Source organism: Balaenoptera borealis (genome assembly GCF_965194805.1).
Source record: "Balaenoptera borealis genome assembly, chromosome: 2".
Classification (NCBI taxonomy): domain Eukaryota; kingdom Metazoa; phylum Chordata; class Mammalia; order Artiodactyla; family Balaenopteridae; genus Balaenoptera; species Balaenoptera borealis.
In genome coordinates this window covers 98846673-98865503 of record NC_138867.1, presented here as the reverse complement: position 1 = coordinate 98865503, position 18831 = coordinate 98846673, and the positions used below count along the sequence as shown (strand labels likewise).

Below are 18831 nucleotides of genomic sequence, written 5' to 3'. Positions count from 1 at the left end.
TGGTAATTGCTTATTGAAGGCCTTTTTTTTTTTCCCCTCATGACTGTTTTAACATCTTTGTCAGATAATTCCAACATCTTGTCATTTCAGTGTTAGCATCTATTGATTGTCTTTTATTGTTAAGCTTGTGATCTTCCCGATTCTTGGCACGAGGAGTGATTTTTGGTTAAAAGTTACACAATTTAGTGTTACATTATGTGGACCTCAGTTTTATTCAACTCTTCTGTTTTAACTGGCTTCCTCTGACACTACATCTGAGATGGAAGTGTGCCATCTCATTCTTTTCAAGTGTGGATAAATGTCCAGTTTCCCCAGCAGCCCTCTGTTGACACCCAAGGGCTGGAGGGTGGGGGCTCCTCATCATTGCCAGATGGAGATGGAAGTCCAGGATACACATATGATTCCACTGACAACAACACTGTTTGGGAGGGACTGGTTCCCTTCCATTGGTGGTGAAAGTTCCAGCTACTTCCTCATTTTCCTCATTTTTCACAATCCAGCAGGGGATGGTGGTGCCTCATTATCGCCTGACCATGATGGAGGTCTAGGCACTCCACCCAGCCTTGGCTGGCATGCGTGGGGGTGGGGTCACAGTTCTTTCTGTGCTGTTTGGCTGGGTTAGAGTGGCTGTTGTCTAAACTTTTCTATCTTGCTAAGCTATCCTTTTCCTAATTATTTGGCTAGAGAGGGCAGGCTTTTGTTTGCCTGTGCTTGGTGGCATTTCTGGTTTAATGGCTTCTTCAGCTCCAAGTCTGGGGATATGTTAGGTAAAAACAGAACACAACAAACCAGGGAACTCACCATTGTGTTGATTTCTGGGCCCTGAGGTCCCTAGACGTTATTTTCTCTAGCTTTCAGTCTTCTTATGTTTGTGTTATATACAATGTCCAGGATTTTTAGTTATACTTAGTAATAGAAATATGGAAAAGTATTGTCTGCACCATCTTTCTCCTTTAATATGTTTTTAGTGAAAGTTTTTGTTTGTTTGTTTTTTACCATTTTAAATCTCTGTTTATGCCTTGTTAATTGTGTGCTGAATTTATGCTGCAGTCAATATGAAAAATGTCATTGATGCGGATGCCATTGTTAAGTTATTTCTGAGGATAAAGACATTTTGTTACCTTGCCAAATGGAAATAGAGATAATTGGTTTGTGGGCTCCTAATGTGAGTCTGTTTGAGTCAGATAACGTATGAGAGGATGTATGAAGAAGTAGTGTTTGTTATCAGCCTAATGTAAAAGTGGGTGAAATGGCATGCTCCTGCTAAAAGACTGTCATTGCTTGAATTTAGCATTGACACATTTAGGAATCACTCATTTAGAATGACATTCTTGTGGGTTCCTTGTTCATGGGTAACTGTTGATTTAGGCCATGTCTCTAGATCCTGCTTGGAGGGTGTAAATATTCTAATATATCCTTCTTTATGTTTCTGAGAACATTCTGCATGATGTTGCTACTTTTATGTACTCCTAAAACTTGAAGATAATTTCCAGTTTTTTCTTCACTTTATTTTACACATCTTCTGTATTCCCAGTTAGATTTCATCTAAAGTCAAGGAAGAGTAAATATGCATGTATTTTTCCTTTTAAGAGTCAAGTTGCAATGAACTCTTAAAACTTACTTGCAAATTTACTTCCCTGGGCTATATTCCCAAAGAAAGTTTACTTGAATTTACATAAGACCATAATGTTTGTCTTGAAAGATCTCAAGACTTCCTAGAATTGCTAAGAACACATTCACTGAATTTTCCCAAGAGGAACTAACTCTAGGCAAAGCTCCTAAACTAAGAGACTCAAATCTTTCCTGTTAGCTCATTTTCTCTGGAGGCAGCTTTCTAATTTCTTTTCCATCTGGAAGATTTTGCTGAGATGGAGTTCATAGCAGTGCATCCTCATGGAATATATCAGTGTCCTGGCATATAACCTGCCTGTGGATAGATTTCATCAGAACTAATGGGAAGATGAATGTGTTTACCTCTGAATACAGAGTTGTTCCTCACTAAAAGTTGCTCTTTCGTTTAGACACAAGTCAAAGGGAAAATTTATACCAAGGACAGATTGAGAGTAACCAAGATGCAAATTTATTAATTATGACTTCTGTAATTAAAATGAGATATCACAGAGCGATCCCAGGCTTATGCTAGAATGAATGACCTCCCATTGCAATCTGTTTTTTGTAGTGTTGGCTGTATCTCAGGCATAAATGGATGATGGCTTTACTAGTTGTGTCAAAAGCTCTATACTGAAAAGTGGTAAAATTTTCTTGGGCTTTGTGCAAGGTTATAATGTCCCACACCACTAATGACATGCTGTGTGAGCCATGGTAAGATTTACTGACTTAGGAGCAGAGTATTAGCAGGAGGAATGAGATAGCTCAAGCATGGGTTGTTGTTCATCTAAGAACGTTTCCCTGCCAGCAGGTTGGATGTGCTACAAGGAGCCCTCCAATGGAGGAACCCCACCCCTGCACCGACCGACTTACATAGGTTTAGACTAGTCCAAGTGGGTGTGGAGGAAACAGTTTACTAAGTAAAAGTAGTTGTAACAGGTTATCTCCAGGCCCATAAGACAATCTTGGGAGACCTTGGGAGCTTATTTTGTGAGTTTTATACCAAGGTCACTAGCATCAACCAGAGACCTTGCTGTATTTCTCTAGCTATCGAGTCTAGCTGGAGCAGGCTTCAAGGAAGGAGACAAAAAAGGCCCCATCAGTTTTCTTCTGAGACCAACATTTTGTGTCTTACTGGATTAAAATCATAATTCACTATGTGGACTTGGAAATTCTCAGGCTTCTGGCAGATAGGTCCTGTACTCTTCCTGCCCCAACATGTGAAGGTGCTCTCAGAGCAGCTTTCTCTGAGTACCAGGCCAATGCTCCATCAATCTCCACTTCTGAGTGCTCTCCTCAGATGTAGATTGGCTTTATACAACACATTTTAGTCAGTTTTTCTTTTAAGGAACACAGTGTGTGATGACTACCTATTTGCCAGGCACTAGTAGGTGCTTGACATGGACTAACTGCTTTAACTCTCATAATGCTAGGATGGAGGTATTCATTAACCTAGCTTTCATGTGAGGAATTGTAACCCAAAGAGGTTAAATACTTGCCCAAAGTCAGATAGCAAGTAACAGCAATGTGCCCTGCTGTCATAGACTTACACAAAGATGGAAGTGATAAAGAAGTTTACAGATATATAAACAAGAAGTTTAGAGATTAAAAAGTGCTGTGAAGGGAATAAAACAAGGTGATGTGATAGCATCCCTGGAAGGAGTACTAATTTACTTCAGGTGGTCAAGATAATCTCATGAAGAAGTGGCACAGAATCGGAGACTTGGTCGATTAAAAGGAACCAGGTCAGAGAGGGTTGGGGGCTGAGTCTCATAGGAAGGACAGAAGGTCAGGGGGCTTAAGAAGGAAATGAAGCTAGCGTGCTTGAGAGAGACAGAGGAGACCAGATGTGCGGGGGAACGAGACAATGGTAAGAGATGAGGTGGGAGAGGGGGGTGAGGGTCAGACTTGATAAGGGCTTGACATTTCATTAGTAAACAGCACCACCACTCAGCTCTATATGACACTGTCTGTGTGCCAAGCACTGTTGATACAACTTTATATATGTCATTCATCTTCATAGCTATCGAATGAGGTAGTATCATTACTGGTCTCATAGGTGAGAAAACCAAAGCATAGAGAGTAAAGTAACGAGTAATTGGAATGCAGTGGGAAACAACTGGAGGAATTAGAGCAGAAGAGTAACAAAATCTGATTTTAAAAATAGTCCTCTGGCTTCTGTGTGGAAAATAGATTAGGGGTTGTGGGAGAAACCAGCTAGAACATCCGGGCAAGAGATGACGGTAGACCGTTCTAGGGCATTATTAATAAAAGGGGAAATTGAACGAAAGGGTTTGGCATATTTTATACCTGCTACTGGAGTGGACATAGGTGAAATTAAATGAGAAATCAAGTCTGACTTCTGGGTTTGTTTGAACAACTAGGTGGATGGCAGTGTCCTATATGACAGTAAATGATAGGGAAGACAAGGGGAACGTGTTAGGACACAGTGATTTGGCCATATTAAAATCGTGGCATGTTTTAGACATCCCAGGGGAGATGTCAAGTAGAAAGATGGATATATGAAGTTTGGAACTCACAGGAGAAGTTATATAATGTTGGTGTGCACACTAGCCAAAGGCTTTGGTGGAGGTTTGTTTCCATAAATAAATCTGGGGCCAAAGTTTGTTTTTGTGGTAGAAGCCTGAATGGGGAGTTTCTGCTATTTAAAGACTCATTAGGGATTCATGCGTTTCTTCTCAGAAAAAAAAAATTGTTTATGTTCCTAATGAAATGTCCTTCCTAGTGTCAGGAGAGGGAGAAGTCCATTCTTAGGCTTTTTTTTTCTTTTGGATACATTCAGCCACAGGATCTCACATTCTAAGATTTCATTGCTCTGACATCAGTCAGTATAGTTCTACAGAAGTTCAAGGAGAATGTTGTTTAAAGCATGTTCAGCTTAGTCTGCCCTTGGCACAGGAAGGGTGCAAGGTGAGTACGAACTTCTGAAAGATGACAGCTGCCCAAACACAAATGGTATTTTCAAAGAGAGTTCAAACTGAGCATGTTTAAAATGGACAGTGCAAAGTTGGGGATATTCTTTGTCCTGTGGCATGAATAGGGCAATGATTATTTCCATGAGGTCCTAGTTTATAGCTTGTTTATTTATGCCTGGATGGTTCTCCCTTAATCTGAATTTGTTTTTCAAACGTTTAGCAAAATTTCAACATTGAGTAGATAGGATGTGTTGGGCTTGCCTTATATTACTTATTCTTTTCTATGGAAAGCGGAAATCCGATAAACATCTCTTCCTGAATTCTAAAATATGAATGCACTTTGATATGAGAAATAGCAAGAAAATGTCACCTACTGAACTCCATTTTATCTCCTTAGCTGTTTACTTCTAATACTAATGTTCTGTGAAGATCCAGAGATACTTTTTCTTCAGTTTGGGGAAGTGCATTTTCAATATTGTAATGATGTCTCTGAAATGGGAATGTGTCTTAACAATTGTCATTGTGGTTTTTTCTTAGTAGTATGTAAAATAATGGTGTATTTTATAATTGATGACACTTTATATTGCTGAAAATCATTAGTGAACAGGGCTAACATCTAATAACAGATAAAGGACCATCACGTGGAAAAGGGAAATGGACGTTTAGTACCAATATTGGAATTAGGGTTATAAAATAAGAATTGTTGGTTGGGCATTCCTTGATTGTGATGCTTTTTGATAAATAACCCATATTTTTGGGGGGGACCCCAAAGCAGTGTTTTTATAATGAAATATAAATTATTTTCTCAAAAAATTTCTATTCAGTATTCTTAAGTTTGAATTCCCAGGAGATGCATTTCAAGCTCTTGATTATCTTGCGGAGTTTACAGTTTATTCAACATTGCTAACTCACTTTTTCTTCAGTGAATTGAGAAATGAAACAGAAGCTAAATAAAAACTCTCCAGTTTAAGAATCTGTAGATCCAGGTTGATCTCTGTTTATTAGATAGTCAAGAATTATTGGCATTTTTTTTGGAGGCTGAGAAATGCAATTAAGAGATTCTTAACAATAATTTATAATACTCAATTGTTCATTAACATTTTCCTCTTTAAATGATGGGCTCGATAGCTCATTTCCCAGAACTTGTCAGTGATTTTCTGTGTCCTATGCTTTGCAGTTATGCCTTGATAAAGTCAACTTGACACACAGAATCATCTAGATTGGGTAGGACATTTGTCAATATTAGATTTATGGGGGATGGTGTCTGCCCCAGTCATGCTACTGTTCTAAAGCCTTGACACCTAGTCCATCAATCTGCCTGTAAAAGGACAACCCTATATCTAAAGCGACAGAGTCTATTTGTAGTTGTGCAGGCAGTTAGCAAAGCTACCTATGAAATACACCAGAGAGGAAGAGGTGAGAGATCGAGTATAAATTTGTAAGATCCTCAGAAGAGCTCAGTTTCCTGAACAGAGCTACGTACTATCCCTCCTCTCAAGACAATAAAAGCATTTCCAGGAGATAATCCTTCTGATTCTCCCCCGCCCCTGCCTTCCCTAGCCCCCATAAACCCACAGCAACTTGGCAATTTATTTGCAGATGTACTCCTGTTACCATTTGACTAGAGAAAAACTTTCAGGGAGCAATGGGCCTATATGATGTTTTCCTCACATTGTGTAGTGTGGTATGGTTGACAGGTTTTGCATATGTTGTTTCTGTTGTTTTCTCATGTTTTTCTCTTCACTTCACCCTCCTTGGAATAAGATCCTTTCCACCTCTTCTCTGGGGCCACAGTCCATATGAAGATAAGATAATACAAGGGGCTTTTGCTAGAGAGAAAAAAAATAGATTGTTTTAGCATGATATACCAGAGTCTTACTGAAAGTGATAGACAATACTAGCCAGAGAAAGGTGAGTTTCTGTAGTAGCTGTTTCATTTTGAGGTGGTTAGGTCTGAAAGGACCATTTTTCTTCATTTCTTCCCCCTATAGGTGAGACCTGAAAGGTGGACCACTCCCGCCAAAAGGAGGCAAATGAGCATTCTAGTAATCCTAACCCCATAATGCCCATCAGCCCTAAACCACAACAAACAAGCAAGAAAACCCTGATTGTTAATAAAATGCTTGTTTTATAAATGAAGCTTTAATAGGTCTACTAGGCTCCAACCTCCCACTCCACCATCATTTAAAAGATGACTGCTCCTAAATAACTCTGTGTAGAGGTTCTGGAATAGCCCCAACTCCTACCCATTCCATTGAGCAAAAAGCCAGCCTTGATGGCAGCCGAGGGCAACAGCCACGAGGACAAAAGGAGTAAGACCCTCTGGACTGGGCAGTGAAAAGTCTGAGGGCACCATATAGGGAACAGAGGTGGGGGATGATATGGGAGAGTAGCTTCTCTCTGAGGCCTGCAGAAGTGGGCTCTGAATGGACTGAGGGATGACTGGGGAGAAAAAGAAAAGAACACAAAAATAAAATTTTGTGTATGCTTGATTGTTTAATCAAGGCTTATTGAGGGCTTATAAATAACAGTGAGGGCTTATAAATAACAGGCTGACCCATTCTACTCTTCCAAATGGCAATAGGGTCACATCATCTTAGGTAATAAATGGTAAATAATGGTTGCTAAAGCTGGCAAAGGTGAATCATGTTTGTCACTAACTTGAAGTGAAGGAAAAATAATCTTGTACTTCTGAGATCTTGACTTGGTCAATGAAGTGATTTGGTGGCCTTCCATTTCTTCAGATGTAAAATAGGGGTATTGGATCAGATAACTCCTCCAGTCCCTCCATCTCTTTCAAATTTTCTGTGCCAATTTATTGGTTTAGTAAGTTATGACACAAATGGATATGAGCAGAGAGTTTTTGCTTCTGAGACAAAATGAAAATGATAAAACCCATCCTAAGTGTCACCTCTATCAGACAGCATGTTCTTGCTTTCTGTGATTCCATGTTGGTCTATCTGTTCTTTGAAATGTCATTGATGAGAGCTACAGGGGAACGAATCTATTTTACCTTGTCTCTTAGGTAGTCACTTTAATCTTAGGTTCATGTTACTCTTCTTATCACTCTTCATTTTACCTCTGAATTTACAGTTATCAGGTTTATCAAAGTGACCCAGAGGTCTGGTCATTACAGGTGAAATCAGTGGGTATGTTGCTGAGTCTCTTACTTGCTCTGTCTCTAGAAAAACTTCCCTTCCATCTAGGATCTTAAATTAATTTAGCTAGAAATATTAAATGTTAAAAACTTCTTCGGCTACAGACAAAATTAAAGATAGATAACTGATTCTTGACAGATGAAGTAAGGATTTTCATATATAGATATATCTCCTAGTAATGAGTTTCTTTACTTTTTACTATCTCAAAAACAAAGAAACAAACAAAACCAAGCATAGACAGAGACCCAGGCAAAGAATTGTTTAAGAAAAACAGTATAACAAGTATGAACAGAGGATCAGGGAGAGAATTAATATGGGTCTCAGTGATAGTCGCAATATTCTAATTTCAGATTTCTTTGAAATAGTGATAGATTTCTCTCTTTACCTTATTTTTTCTTAAACTTATTTATTTATCTTTTTGGCTGCACTGTGCAGCATGTGGGATCTTAGTTCCCCAAGCAGGGATCGAACTCACGCCCCCTGCATTGGAAGTGCAGAGTCTTAACCACTGGACCGCGAGGGAAGTCCCTATCTATTTATCTAACTGAAATATTTTTCTGCATTTCATTCTGATTGCAATGGTGCCATTGGCATGTAAGGTTTTAGACCCAGGATTTCTCCAACGTTATCTTGGCCTTTGGAGAGAGGAAGCTCCACAGTGAAGCTCGTATACATCCTCCCCTCATATACACGTATCACCCACCCATGGTACTTGATTTAATATTTCATAAAAATGAAGGACCAAGAACAAGAATCCAGCATTTTATTTGGTAAAGCATTATGCCTTCACACAGTCATAACCACACCTGACAAGTCTCATTTTAAGAAAGGGAAAACATTTGGAAGAGAGTATCAAAGGAAAAGAAAAATCTCAAATTGAAGTTACCGTGTTCTTAAGAACAGTATGAACAATTCACTGTTGACATTTACAAAACAGTTAAGCATCTAGAAAAGCAAATCAGGGTTTCATATGGTATAAATAATACTCAGACATCATAAATATGCAGCCGATCACCAGCATGTGGAGTCACTTGGCTCCAGCACATTTTCTTCTCTCAGTCCTGTTCCTCTGACATCCTGTAAGTCACTTACCCTGGAGGTCAGATTTAGGTAAAATCCAGTAGAGATTCAGTTTATGCCATAAGAGGGCACAGTTTTATACTATATGTGGTATAAAAAGGATAGTATTTTTGCATTCTGTAGCCATAGGGACAAAAGTTCCAGTGTTCAGTGATTATGTTGGATAACTCCAGGGGGCCCCGCTCATAGGATATTCTACTTATATAGACTGGAGCAGGGTTTCTCAACCTATTGACATTTTATAGGGAGGAGTTAGACATAGGGAGAATGAGGGACCACTTATGATGAATCCTCAAGGAATCTTTTTAATAAGGACCCTTTGGAAATTATTCTCCTCAAAGACAAAAAATTGCTGCTGTTCCTAAAATGCATGACAATTAAACACTATGTAATATCAGAACCAAGTAGTCAGACATCCTCAGTATTGTCAAGAATTAGGGCATTGTTTGTTAGTATAAAAAAAAAACCTACAATCTACATAAAAGGAGTCATAATTTAAGTATTCATTAATTGAAATTTTTAATTTTATCAATCATAGAGGTATTTCAATGAACTTTATGTATAATAATACTTTTATGTGTAAATAGTATTTAGGCTACACACAATGTTTGTTTCATGGTCTCATGGTTTTCCCTGTGGTCTGGTCTGCCAGAGGTTCAGGAGCTGCAGGTTGGGAATCGCTCAGATAAAATATCGAATAAAAACGGGGACCCTTCACAGATTTTGTTTCATGTTTCACTGCACAGATAACACAGAAAATTCCTATATAATATTACTTAATGGATTAAGAAAGCCTAAGACGTAGAACTTATTGAAAACTCTGCCGGCAAATGCACCAGGCCTGATCAAAGAATAAATACCAGTTTTTAAAAACAAACAGTAGAAATTTATGTAATCTGAGTCTCATGCTGGAGGATCGTTCGTGCAGTGCTTGCACAAGGGGAGTAGTAACTAGTAGTTACATAAGATAGAAATTGCCAGAGTCAATAGACTTTTATAAATGTTTATTGTAATTTTCAAAGAAAAGTAGAAAATAACATAATAAACTGCCATGTACACATCCTCCAGCCTCAACAATTATCAGCGTTTTGCAATGTTGTTTCATCTATCTTCCCAATTTTTTTCTAAATTATTTAAAAACAAATTCCAGATACCATAAATTCTTTAGAATATTATTACTAATGGGTGATCATTTTTTCATAAATATATTGCGATTATTGTAACTAATAATATCTAATAACTAGCCCATGTTTAATTTGCCTAATTACTTAAAACATCTTTTTACTATTTGCTTAAGTCAAAATTGAAACAAAGTACATACATTACACTTCCTCAGTGTTTATAATTTTTTATTCTCTATGGCAGTTTCTCCTCTCCTTTCTTTCTCCTTGCCATTTATTTGTTGAAAAATGAACTAGATTTGGAAGAATTTTTTACATTCTGGATTTGGCTGCCTGTTCCTTTGTGACATCATTTACTAGTTTATCTTTTTCATTCATTCCCTGTATTTCCTGTAAAGGGTCAATCTAGGGAATTCCCTGGCAGTCCAGTGGTTAGGACTCCACCATGCTTTCACTGCTGAGGGTGTGGGCTCAATTCCTAGTCAAAAAAAAAAAGGAAAGGTCAATCTAAAGTATTAATTTGATTAGGTTCTCTCTCCCTTTTTTTTTTCTTTTAGCTAAAGAACTTCAAATGGTACTCTAGGAAGTGCTGTGAACTTTCTGGTGCATCACACTGAGAGGAAGCCCCACTTTTAGTGATGCTAAGATGGGTTAGTGTTCTCAGCCCCGTAAGTGTATTATAAGGTTCCTCATCAGCCTTTCACCTAATGATTACCTGTTAATAATCACTGCCAAGATCCTTTTCGTCTTTAGAGGTTACAGTATGGTGATTTAAATTTTATCATTTCTTCTGCATTTATCACTAAAATTCCTCTGTAGAGAATAACTTTCCTTCATATAATATTGTTACCTCAAAATACAGTTTTCACAAGAATGCAGAATAAAGATTTGATTACATGTCTTTATCAATTTGCAGTGTAATGAGTTCATATTTTAACATCTTTAAAGTTGACTGGAGATTTTTAAAAAAATATTTGATGTGCTCTAATCAGTTTCAGACATTTTTCTTTCTGGTGCTCAAATTTCCCAATTTTGGACCAATAGGAGCTTGTTGGCTTTTGTATCTTTTTTTATGTCTCCAGTCTCCAACAATCTTTACAATCTTTCTTGTTCTTTGCCACAAGATGGCCCAGCCTCATTTTGGATATTCCCAGACCTGGAATCACCCATTTTTACCAAATAACCTTTGTTCTTTTAGTAGGAAATGACAGTTTGATTTGAAAATGAGGACTCTAAGTTTGCCCATTGTTTCTAAATTACCATTTTTTTTTTTTTTTTTAGTCCTGTTCAGTGGACAGGACTTGACACCCAAACTTCTTTATACAGTAGTCCCCCCTTATCCACAGTTTCACTTTTTATGGTTTCAGTTGCCCATAGACAACCATAGTCTGAACATATTAAATGGAAAATTCCAGAAATAAACAATTCATAAGTTTTAAATGGCGTGGCATTCTAAATTATATAATGAAATCTTACCTTGTCCTGCTCCCTCCCACCTGGAATGTGAATCATCCCTTTGTCTTGCGTACCCGTGCTGTATACACTATTCATTCATTAGTATAGGAAAAAACGTAGTATGTATAGGATTTGGTACTATCCATGGTTTCAGGCTTCCACTGGGCAGTCTTGGAAACATATCCTCCATGGATAAGGCGGGACTACTGTATAGAGAAAATATTTCATGAGTTCATAGAAATAGTGGTAATTCAAATTTCAGATATTAGGTTACTTAACTTTGATTTTTATATTCATATCTCCTCCTTTTAGTTTGAAAATCTTGGTTCCTAGTGGCATAATTACTTGGTTCTTTTATCCTACAATATGCTCATAATAGTTTCAAAATAACATGCCAGCATTTCTACTAATAATAAGACCACTGAGTACAATTTAAGATTTCTTTCTCATTCTTTGTGTCCTTAGGATATAACCCACAAGGACTGTATAATGAAAACATTTTATTTTTAATCTCTCAGTATCATTTCTTTGTATGGTTGTTCCACCAACCTAACATACAGGTAAATTCATTTGCTTCAATTTGTTTTCAGAATACAAGGATGCTTTTTTGTTGTTTAACTTAAGTTTTATTAGTTGTGTAAAACATTTACAATGCTCCCAAGTAAAAACTCAAAATAGAAGTACAACTTTCATTCTTATCCTTGCTCCTCTTATATGTAACAATTTTTGGTAGTTTTGGTATATCTTTCTGTTTTTTTAAATAATATGTATGTATGCACACACAGTATATAGAGTATATATGTATGTGTATATATGTGTGCATTGACTCAATACCCACACATGTGGGTGTGTTTGTACCTACACACACACACACACACACTCACTCACTCACTCTTCCAACCCCACCCCCACCCAACAACTTGTCTTGGTGATCACTGTATAACAGTAGAGCGAGGTTGTCCTCATTCATTTTTCTAGCTATGGAGTACTCCATTAGTGTTTTATTCAAGCAGTCTCCTAATTATGGACATTAATTTTTCCCCAGTATTTGCTTATTACAAATACTGTTACAATGAATAATCTTTGTATATGACAGTTTGTACTACTGTCAGTGTATTTTTAAGAAACTTCCTAGTGGTGGGATTGCTGAGATAAGGGTAATTGTATACATAATTTTGCTAGACATCAAATTCCCTTGGGTTATATCATTTTGCATTCCCACCAGCAGTGTATGAGAGAGCCTGATTCCCTGCAGGACAACCACAGAGAATGTTGTCAAAATTTTAGATGTTTGCCAATTGAATTGGTGAGAAATCATATCTGAGAATAAGTTTAATTTGCATTTTTTATTTGAATGAGGATAAGCATCTTTATTCTTTCATTCTTTTTTTTTAACATATTCTCAAGGGAGTTTTTGGTCTTTATTCTTCTCAAATGTTTAATGTTCTTTGTATTTCCTAGGGTATTAAACTTTTATCTATGATATGTTATTGATATTTTATTTTCTAGTCACAGTTTGTCTTTTTATTCTTATGGGGTGTGTGTGTGTGTGTGTGTGTGTGTGTGTGTGTGTGTGTGTGTTTGCTATGCAGACATTATTTTTTAAATTTACAGAAATTTACTCGTCACATCTCTATATTGATTCTAGGCATTGATCATAATTAGGAAAGTGTTCTCCAGTCTGGATTATAAAGAAAGTTACCCATTTTATTCTAGCACATGTATGGTTATTTTTTTTTTTACATTTCAATCTCTGATGCATTTGAAATTTATCATGATGTGAGGAATGATCCAAATATATACTATTCCATATGACTGTACAATTTTCTAAGCTGATTTGATATGCTGTGTTTATTATATTTTAAGCTTCCCTATGGACTAGGATTCATTTTTGGACTTTCTGTTCCATCCTCCTAATAAGTCTGGTCATTCATGTGCCAATACCATATAGTTTAATTATATCAGCTTTATAATGTGTTTTAATATCTGGAAGAAGTACCCTTCCCCCACTTCTTAGGATTTCTCTGGCTATTATTTGGTTATTTTTACATACAGACTTTAAAATGAACTTGTATAACTTTGGAAACAATTCTTATGGTATCTTTATTGAGGTTGTATTAAATTTATAAAGTAATTTAGAGAAAATTACAATCTTCATAATGTGTTTTTCTATTCAAGAACATGGAATGTATTTTCCCTTCTTCACGTATATTTTTGTGTATTTTAGGAATGTTTTACAATAAAATATTATTTTAAGTAAAGCATTTAATAAAACATGTTACTATAACCACACTTCCTTAGTTATATTGACAAGTGAGCTAAACTTTCTAACTTGAAATATTCACATTGATTGATATGAAGTCAATGGATGCCTGTCATGGTAAGTTTCTATTGAAAAATATTCAAGGTAATCTTTAGCCCTTGTATTGCCATCTCCTTGTTTCAATTTCACTGCACGTGCAATTAAATACAAGTATCTACTCCTTAAAATGCATCAGAACCTGAGCAAAAATTCGTATTTAGTTTTATTTTCTTTACCTTATATTTGTATCTGCATAATCCTCTGTATTATTTTGATCAAGTTAAATAAATTGAATATTTAATAATGCAAAATGTCAATTCATAAAAAAGAAAAACAATCTCTCTGAAGCTTGTGCAGACCTTGTGGTTGGGCTCCTTTACTTAATGTGTAACAGAACTGTCTTTGTCACTTTGGTGTCCTAGGTTAGAAGACCCTCCAAGGCAGCGTTGTGTACAGTGGTTCTCAAATGGGAGTGGTACCTTGCCATCCATGGGGCATCTGGGAGTAGGTGGAGGTGTTTTTTTGTTTGACATATAAACAGGGGGGAGAGCACTGTTACCATTTTGTAGACAAGACCAGGAAAGCAAATGTCTTGCTAGAAAGAGAGTCCTCGTGATGGAGAATTGTATTGCCCAAGTTCTGGATGAGGTATTGGAAGTCTCCCAGGATGTCTGGATTCCTTGTTTTTGTGTTCCATGGTTAAGATTCCATTAATTATTCATGCAGAATTCCCACTGAATTTAGATTCCTATTAAGTGAGGGCATAATTAGAGTCAGACCAGTTGCTTATTTATCATATTATTTATGTGTGACCAGGAGCAAAGTTGTGTGCCTTTTTATAGTAGAGTCCATAAATCAATAAACACTATGTAGTATTCCAGAGAATATGAAGTTATATTTGTGAAGTTCTGTTTTCTTATGCTGAGTGCTTATATATTTTTGTGCTGGACTTTCAGATTGAACAGAAATTAATTACAATTATGTTTTCCCCAATGCATCTTCCTGCAGGAGAAAAAAGCCATAGTCAAGGGAAACTGAGGCATTGGCAGAACTTTATTATTTCCAGTTCTCACACTGCAGTAGTGACATGGCAAAAATATGCCCTTTCCTTAAGAATTCCAAACAGTATTTCACTATTGCTATGAGATTGTACTTTGAACACCCTGGGTTTACTAGCGGGTCCTAAATATCTGATCCATGGTGTGGCAAAATTGTTCACCCTTTTCTGAAAAGGAATATTTTATCTAAGTTTATGCTTTTGAATCTACATACCAAAATGAATGCTTTTCTTCAAGGTGCCATTTCTGGAAACAAGGTCATTAAACTTCAATTGAGAGAGTCGGTCTTATTATTTTAATGGTAATACTTGGCAAGATGGTCTTTGGAAAACAAATGTAATTGTTCTGTGTACTGGCTTAGGGAAAAACAAACAGTAAAAACCAAAAGAAAATATTAGGTAATCATTTAACTCTTCTAAAAGGAAGAAGATGTTAACTTCAAAGGTAAATGGACTCATCAAATACATACTGAAATAGAAAACAAATGTAAGAAGATTAATGCTAAATATCAACAGAAACTTTTTCTTTTAGATTCCAAGCACCAGAGCCTACCCAAACTAAAAAGCCTTCAGCTCTGCGAGTCACTACTGCATTTTTGCTTAAATATGTCAGAAGTGGGCACAGGAAATAAGAGTTGGCAGTTTTCCCACCTATTATAGAAAGACGGAAGCCCATCATGAATGAGAGCACACAAACACTACATTTGCCATCTGCATAGCTTCCAAAGCTCTTGTATTTTATAGCAATAGCCTGCCAAAATCTCAGCAAGCCAAAACCAGAATAAAACCCCCAATCTGAAAGAGATAATATGGCAAATAATAAAATCATCCAGACAGCAGAGAAGTAAAATTGCAGAAAATCAGCCTGAAACAACAAAACTGTCAAGCAGTGTTGAGAGAGCTAGGAAATGCCTACAGAAGAGGATTTGAAAGAAAACTGAAGGCTGAGGATACTACAAACCATTGTTCAGTTGAAAGGTTTTGCAAAGCAGTGTGCTGGCTGTTAAGAAAATATTAAGCCTTTCCAGAAAATTCTTACTTCTTCCTCATTTCTAATATTTTAGCTATCTTTGTTTGAGGTAAAGCAAACTTATGTCTTTGAACTGTTGGGTCCCATTTTATTTTGATAATACAATGGACTTCTGAGAGAGATTCAAAATAAGTCAGGGTTTAATAGCTCTTAATTTGTCTTTTGGGATATATTAAAAGTTAGAAACCAAATAAACACAGCTTTGCAACATTTACAGCTAATAAACTTCAGGACATTTTTAAGCAGTTGCTAAGGTGATTTTGACTTTGATTTTTCATAGGTTAGTAGTGCACCTCTAGCAATCAAAATGTATCAAGCTCTTCCAATATATATTAATAAATCAATCAGGAAGAAACAGGTATATATAGAATTTTTTTTGAAGTCACCTAAGCTTCATCTAAGGAATGAAAAGGAAAATTTAAATGAATTCTAGTTTTAGGCTGTAGACCACCTCTATTCTCACTCCCCCCCGTCACATTCACAACCGTATCCTAAGAGCAATATTGAAGGTCTCTCCCATTTTCCTAAAAAACGGAAGATAAAAGCATGATAGTAAGGTATTTGCCAAACAGATTAAAAATGTGTGTGTATATATCTTTTATTAAATAGTTTATGCAGTCTTTTCGTAGTCTCTGGCTGAGGCATTTCTTTTCTCCAAATCCAGTTAAAGATGATAAGGGACAGTTAGGTTTTCTATCTGGTTGATAATTGCACTGCAGGGCAGTGTTCTGCAGAAATTATCCTTATTAATGGTCATCTAGAATGGGAAGTGCCTCCATATTATATCACTAGCCCCTGAGATCTGGACATCCCTTCTGCTCAGTGCTCAAAGCCTATAGACCAGCCTTATTCTATTAGGTCCCGAGAAATGCTCAAGACATATAGAGATTGGGCACACACTAGACTCAATGTGCTTTGAGATCAGAGGAGGTGAGTAAGCTTTGCAAGACTAGGAAACACAGTGGTGTTTCTAGTTTAGCATTCTTAAGAAGGAGGGCGGTTTGCTTTATCTGTTAGCACATCAAGAAACATGAAAATAAGGAGTGGGGAGAAATGCATTGTTAGGGACAAAGAGAATGTCAAAGAGAAGAAAGCTATGAGGAGCTATTACTTTACTTTGGCCTCCTAGATCTTCACCAGGCAAAGGAGAGAGGGGGATTCATCCTTTTCCTGGGCACTTTTGCTCCATGAAAGGGAAACAGAATGGGGTATTTCTGCTCCTGAGTATGTATTCAAGGTGTCTAGGGTCTATGAAGGAAACTGGAGGAGCAAGACAGTTGAGTCTGGACTTTTCTCTAGGGACAGTGGCAACTCCTTCAAGACAGAAGCATCTCTTAGCTGTTTTTCCAAGCAGCCCTCTGCTGGCTCCTACTTGCACCAGAAAAATCCTTGTCTCAAACCAGATTAGTGGAGAACAGGGACCTGCAGTTTGGTCCCAGTGAGAATGAACTTAGGGTACCTATGGAGTACTGAGGAGAGCAGAAATCAAGAGGCTGGCGAGATTACTCGCCAAGTAATTGATTACATATCAAGTAAGTTGATTGATTGATTGATTGATTACATATACAGTAAGTTGATTACATATCAACTTGGCAGCTCACTGTTTCCCAACTCAGTCCAAGAGCCCAATAGGCTCCTTACAAGCAGAGACTATATCTTAGACCCCTTTGTATCACTGATTTTAGTATGTTCTTTGATACACAGTGAGTGCTCAATAAATGGTTTTTTGAATAAATGAATATCCCAGTATAATGTGGCTCTGAAGTTATTTAAACTAGGCTTGAAGGCTGACTCTGCTATTTATTAGGTGTGTAACCTTGCGCAAGTTAATTAATCTCTCTGAACCTCAGTTTCTACATCTACAAAATTATAATAATCACACCTAGATTGCTGTGACTATTAAGCAAGTGTCTATTGAAAATATCTAGCACGATGTCTCTACTTTTCTCTCTTCCATCATTTCTTCCCTGTGCTTACTCCTTTCCTTGAACTATCTTTAAGTTTTGCTTTTTTATTCATTTGCCAAGACTGATCTCAAGCATGGTTTTCTCTGTGAAGATTTTCTCCTTCCCTGCTTTTTCCCTTTCTTCCCACTTAAGCAGGTATAAACTTTCCTTTAAGCCCATGTACTGTTTTATTTGCTTTGTAATCATAATTCAAAGTCAGTGTGGTTGTGTTTCATTCAATGACTCATATTTGTGGGATGGGTTGTACTTTTTCTTGTTAAAATATCTTTTCCATATGAAAAATATATCAGCAAAAATAACAAAGAAAAACCATTATGCAGAAGAAAAGTTTAATCTGGAAAAGTGTTCTGTGTAGTTGGGAATCTATGCACCCTTAGTAAGTCAGTTTGCTATCTGAGATGAACTAGTACAGCGATCAATTTAAAAGGGTTAGCATTAATAATTATTTTTTTTCTGCTGCCCACCTAAAACTTATATTAATGAGTGTTCGTACTGTGTATCATTTGACAAGTGACAAGAAACAAGATTCTTTATGAAACAATGTTATTCAAATGTGCAAATTAGAAGAATAGATGAAGTTTCTAGTCCAATGGATGAGTCAACCTGATCCTCCTTTTTTGGCGAGTCCTGAGTATGGTTTAAGATGATATTCTAACAGCTTTTCTAATGGAGTATCTTTTGATATTGAGAAAGAAAATGAGAAGTAAAGAATTATGGATAATAGAGTCAAAATCTAACTAAAACTCCTTAGTTGAAATAGTCCTTAGAAATGACCTAATTCATGGCCTACAATTGTTTTACAGGCAAGGAATCAGATCCAGAGAAGAGACTTCCTTGAATCGCAAAACTGGTAAGTAGCAAAGAACAGAAGAGATTGCAGTTCTGGCTCTCTTTTCCCACCACCACCAGATACTATTTTTATTTCTACTTGTTTAACTAATTTTCTCACTTGGAAAGCCATTATTCCTACCTGTGTTTTAAGCTGTGTCCATCTGATGTCAAGACAAAAGGCTGAAGAGTAGAATATTCAGATAACTCTGTTTGTTATTAGGGAAGCATATAGTTAATCATGGTTAATTGAATGGCTTTCCCTTTCTTAAAATATTACTTTGGGTAG

General features: G+C 36.7%; 1 protein-coding gene across 2 annotated transcripts in view; it reads left to right on the top strand.

Annotated features, from left to right (window-relative positions):
• Positions 1-18831, top strand: part of LOC309622452 (uncharacterized protein) — a 665771-nt gene that overhangs the window by 124437 nt on the left and 522503 nt on the right. For both annotated transcript variants that reach the window (XR_014240881.1, XM_082378512.1), the window contains exon 2: positions 18518-18564. Coding sequence is in view for 1 of the 2 variants with exons in the window: in XM_082378512.1 (XP_082234638.1) it covers positions 18518-18564 (47 nt within the window). In the remaining variant the exon portion in view is untranslated. The remainder of the gene's footprint in view (positions 1-18517; positions 18565-18831) is intronic.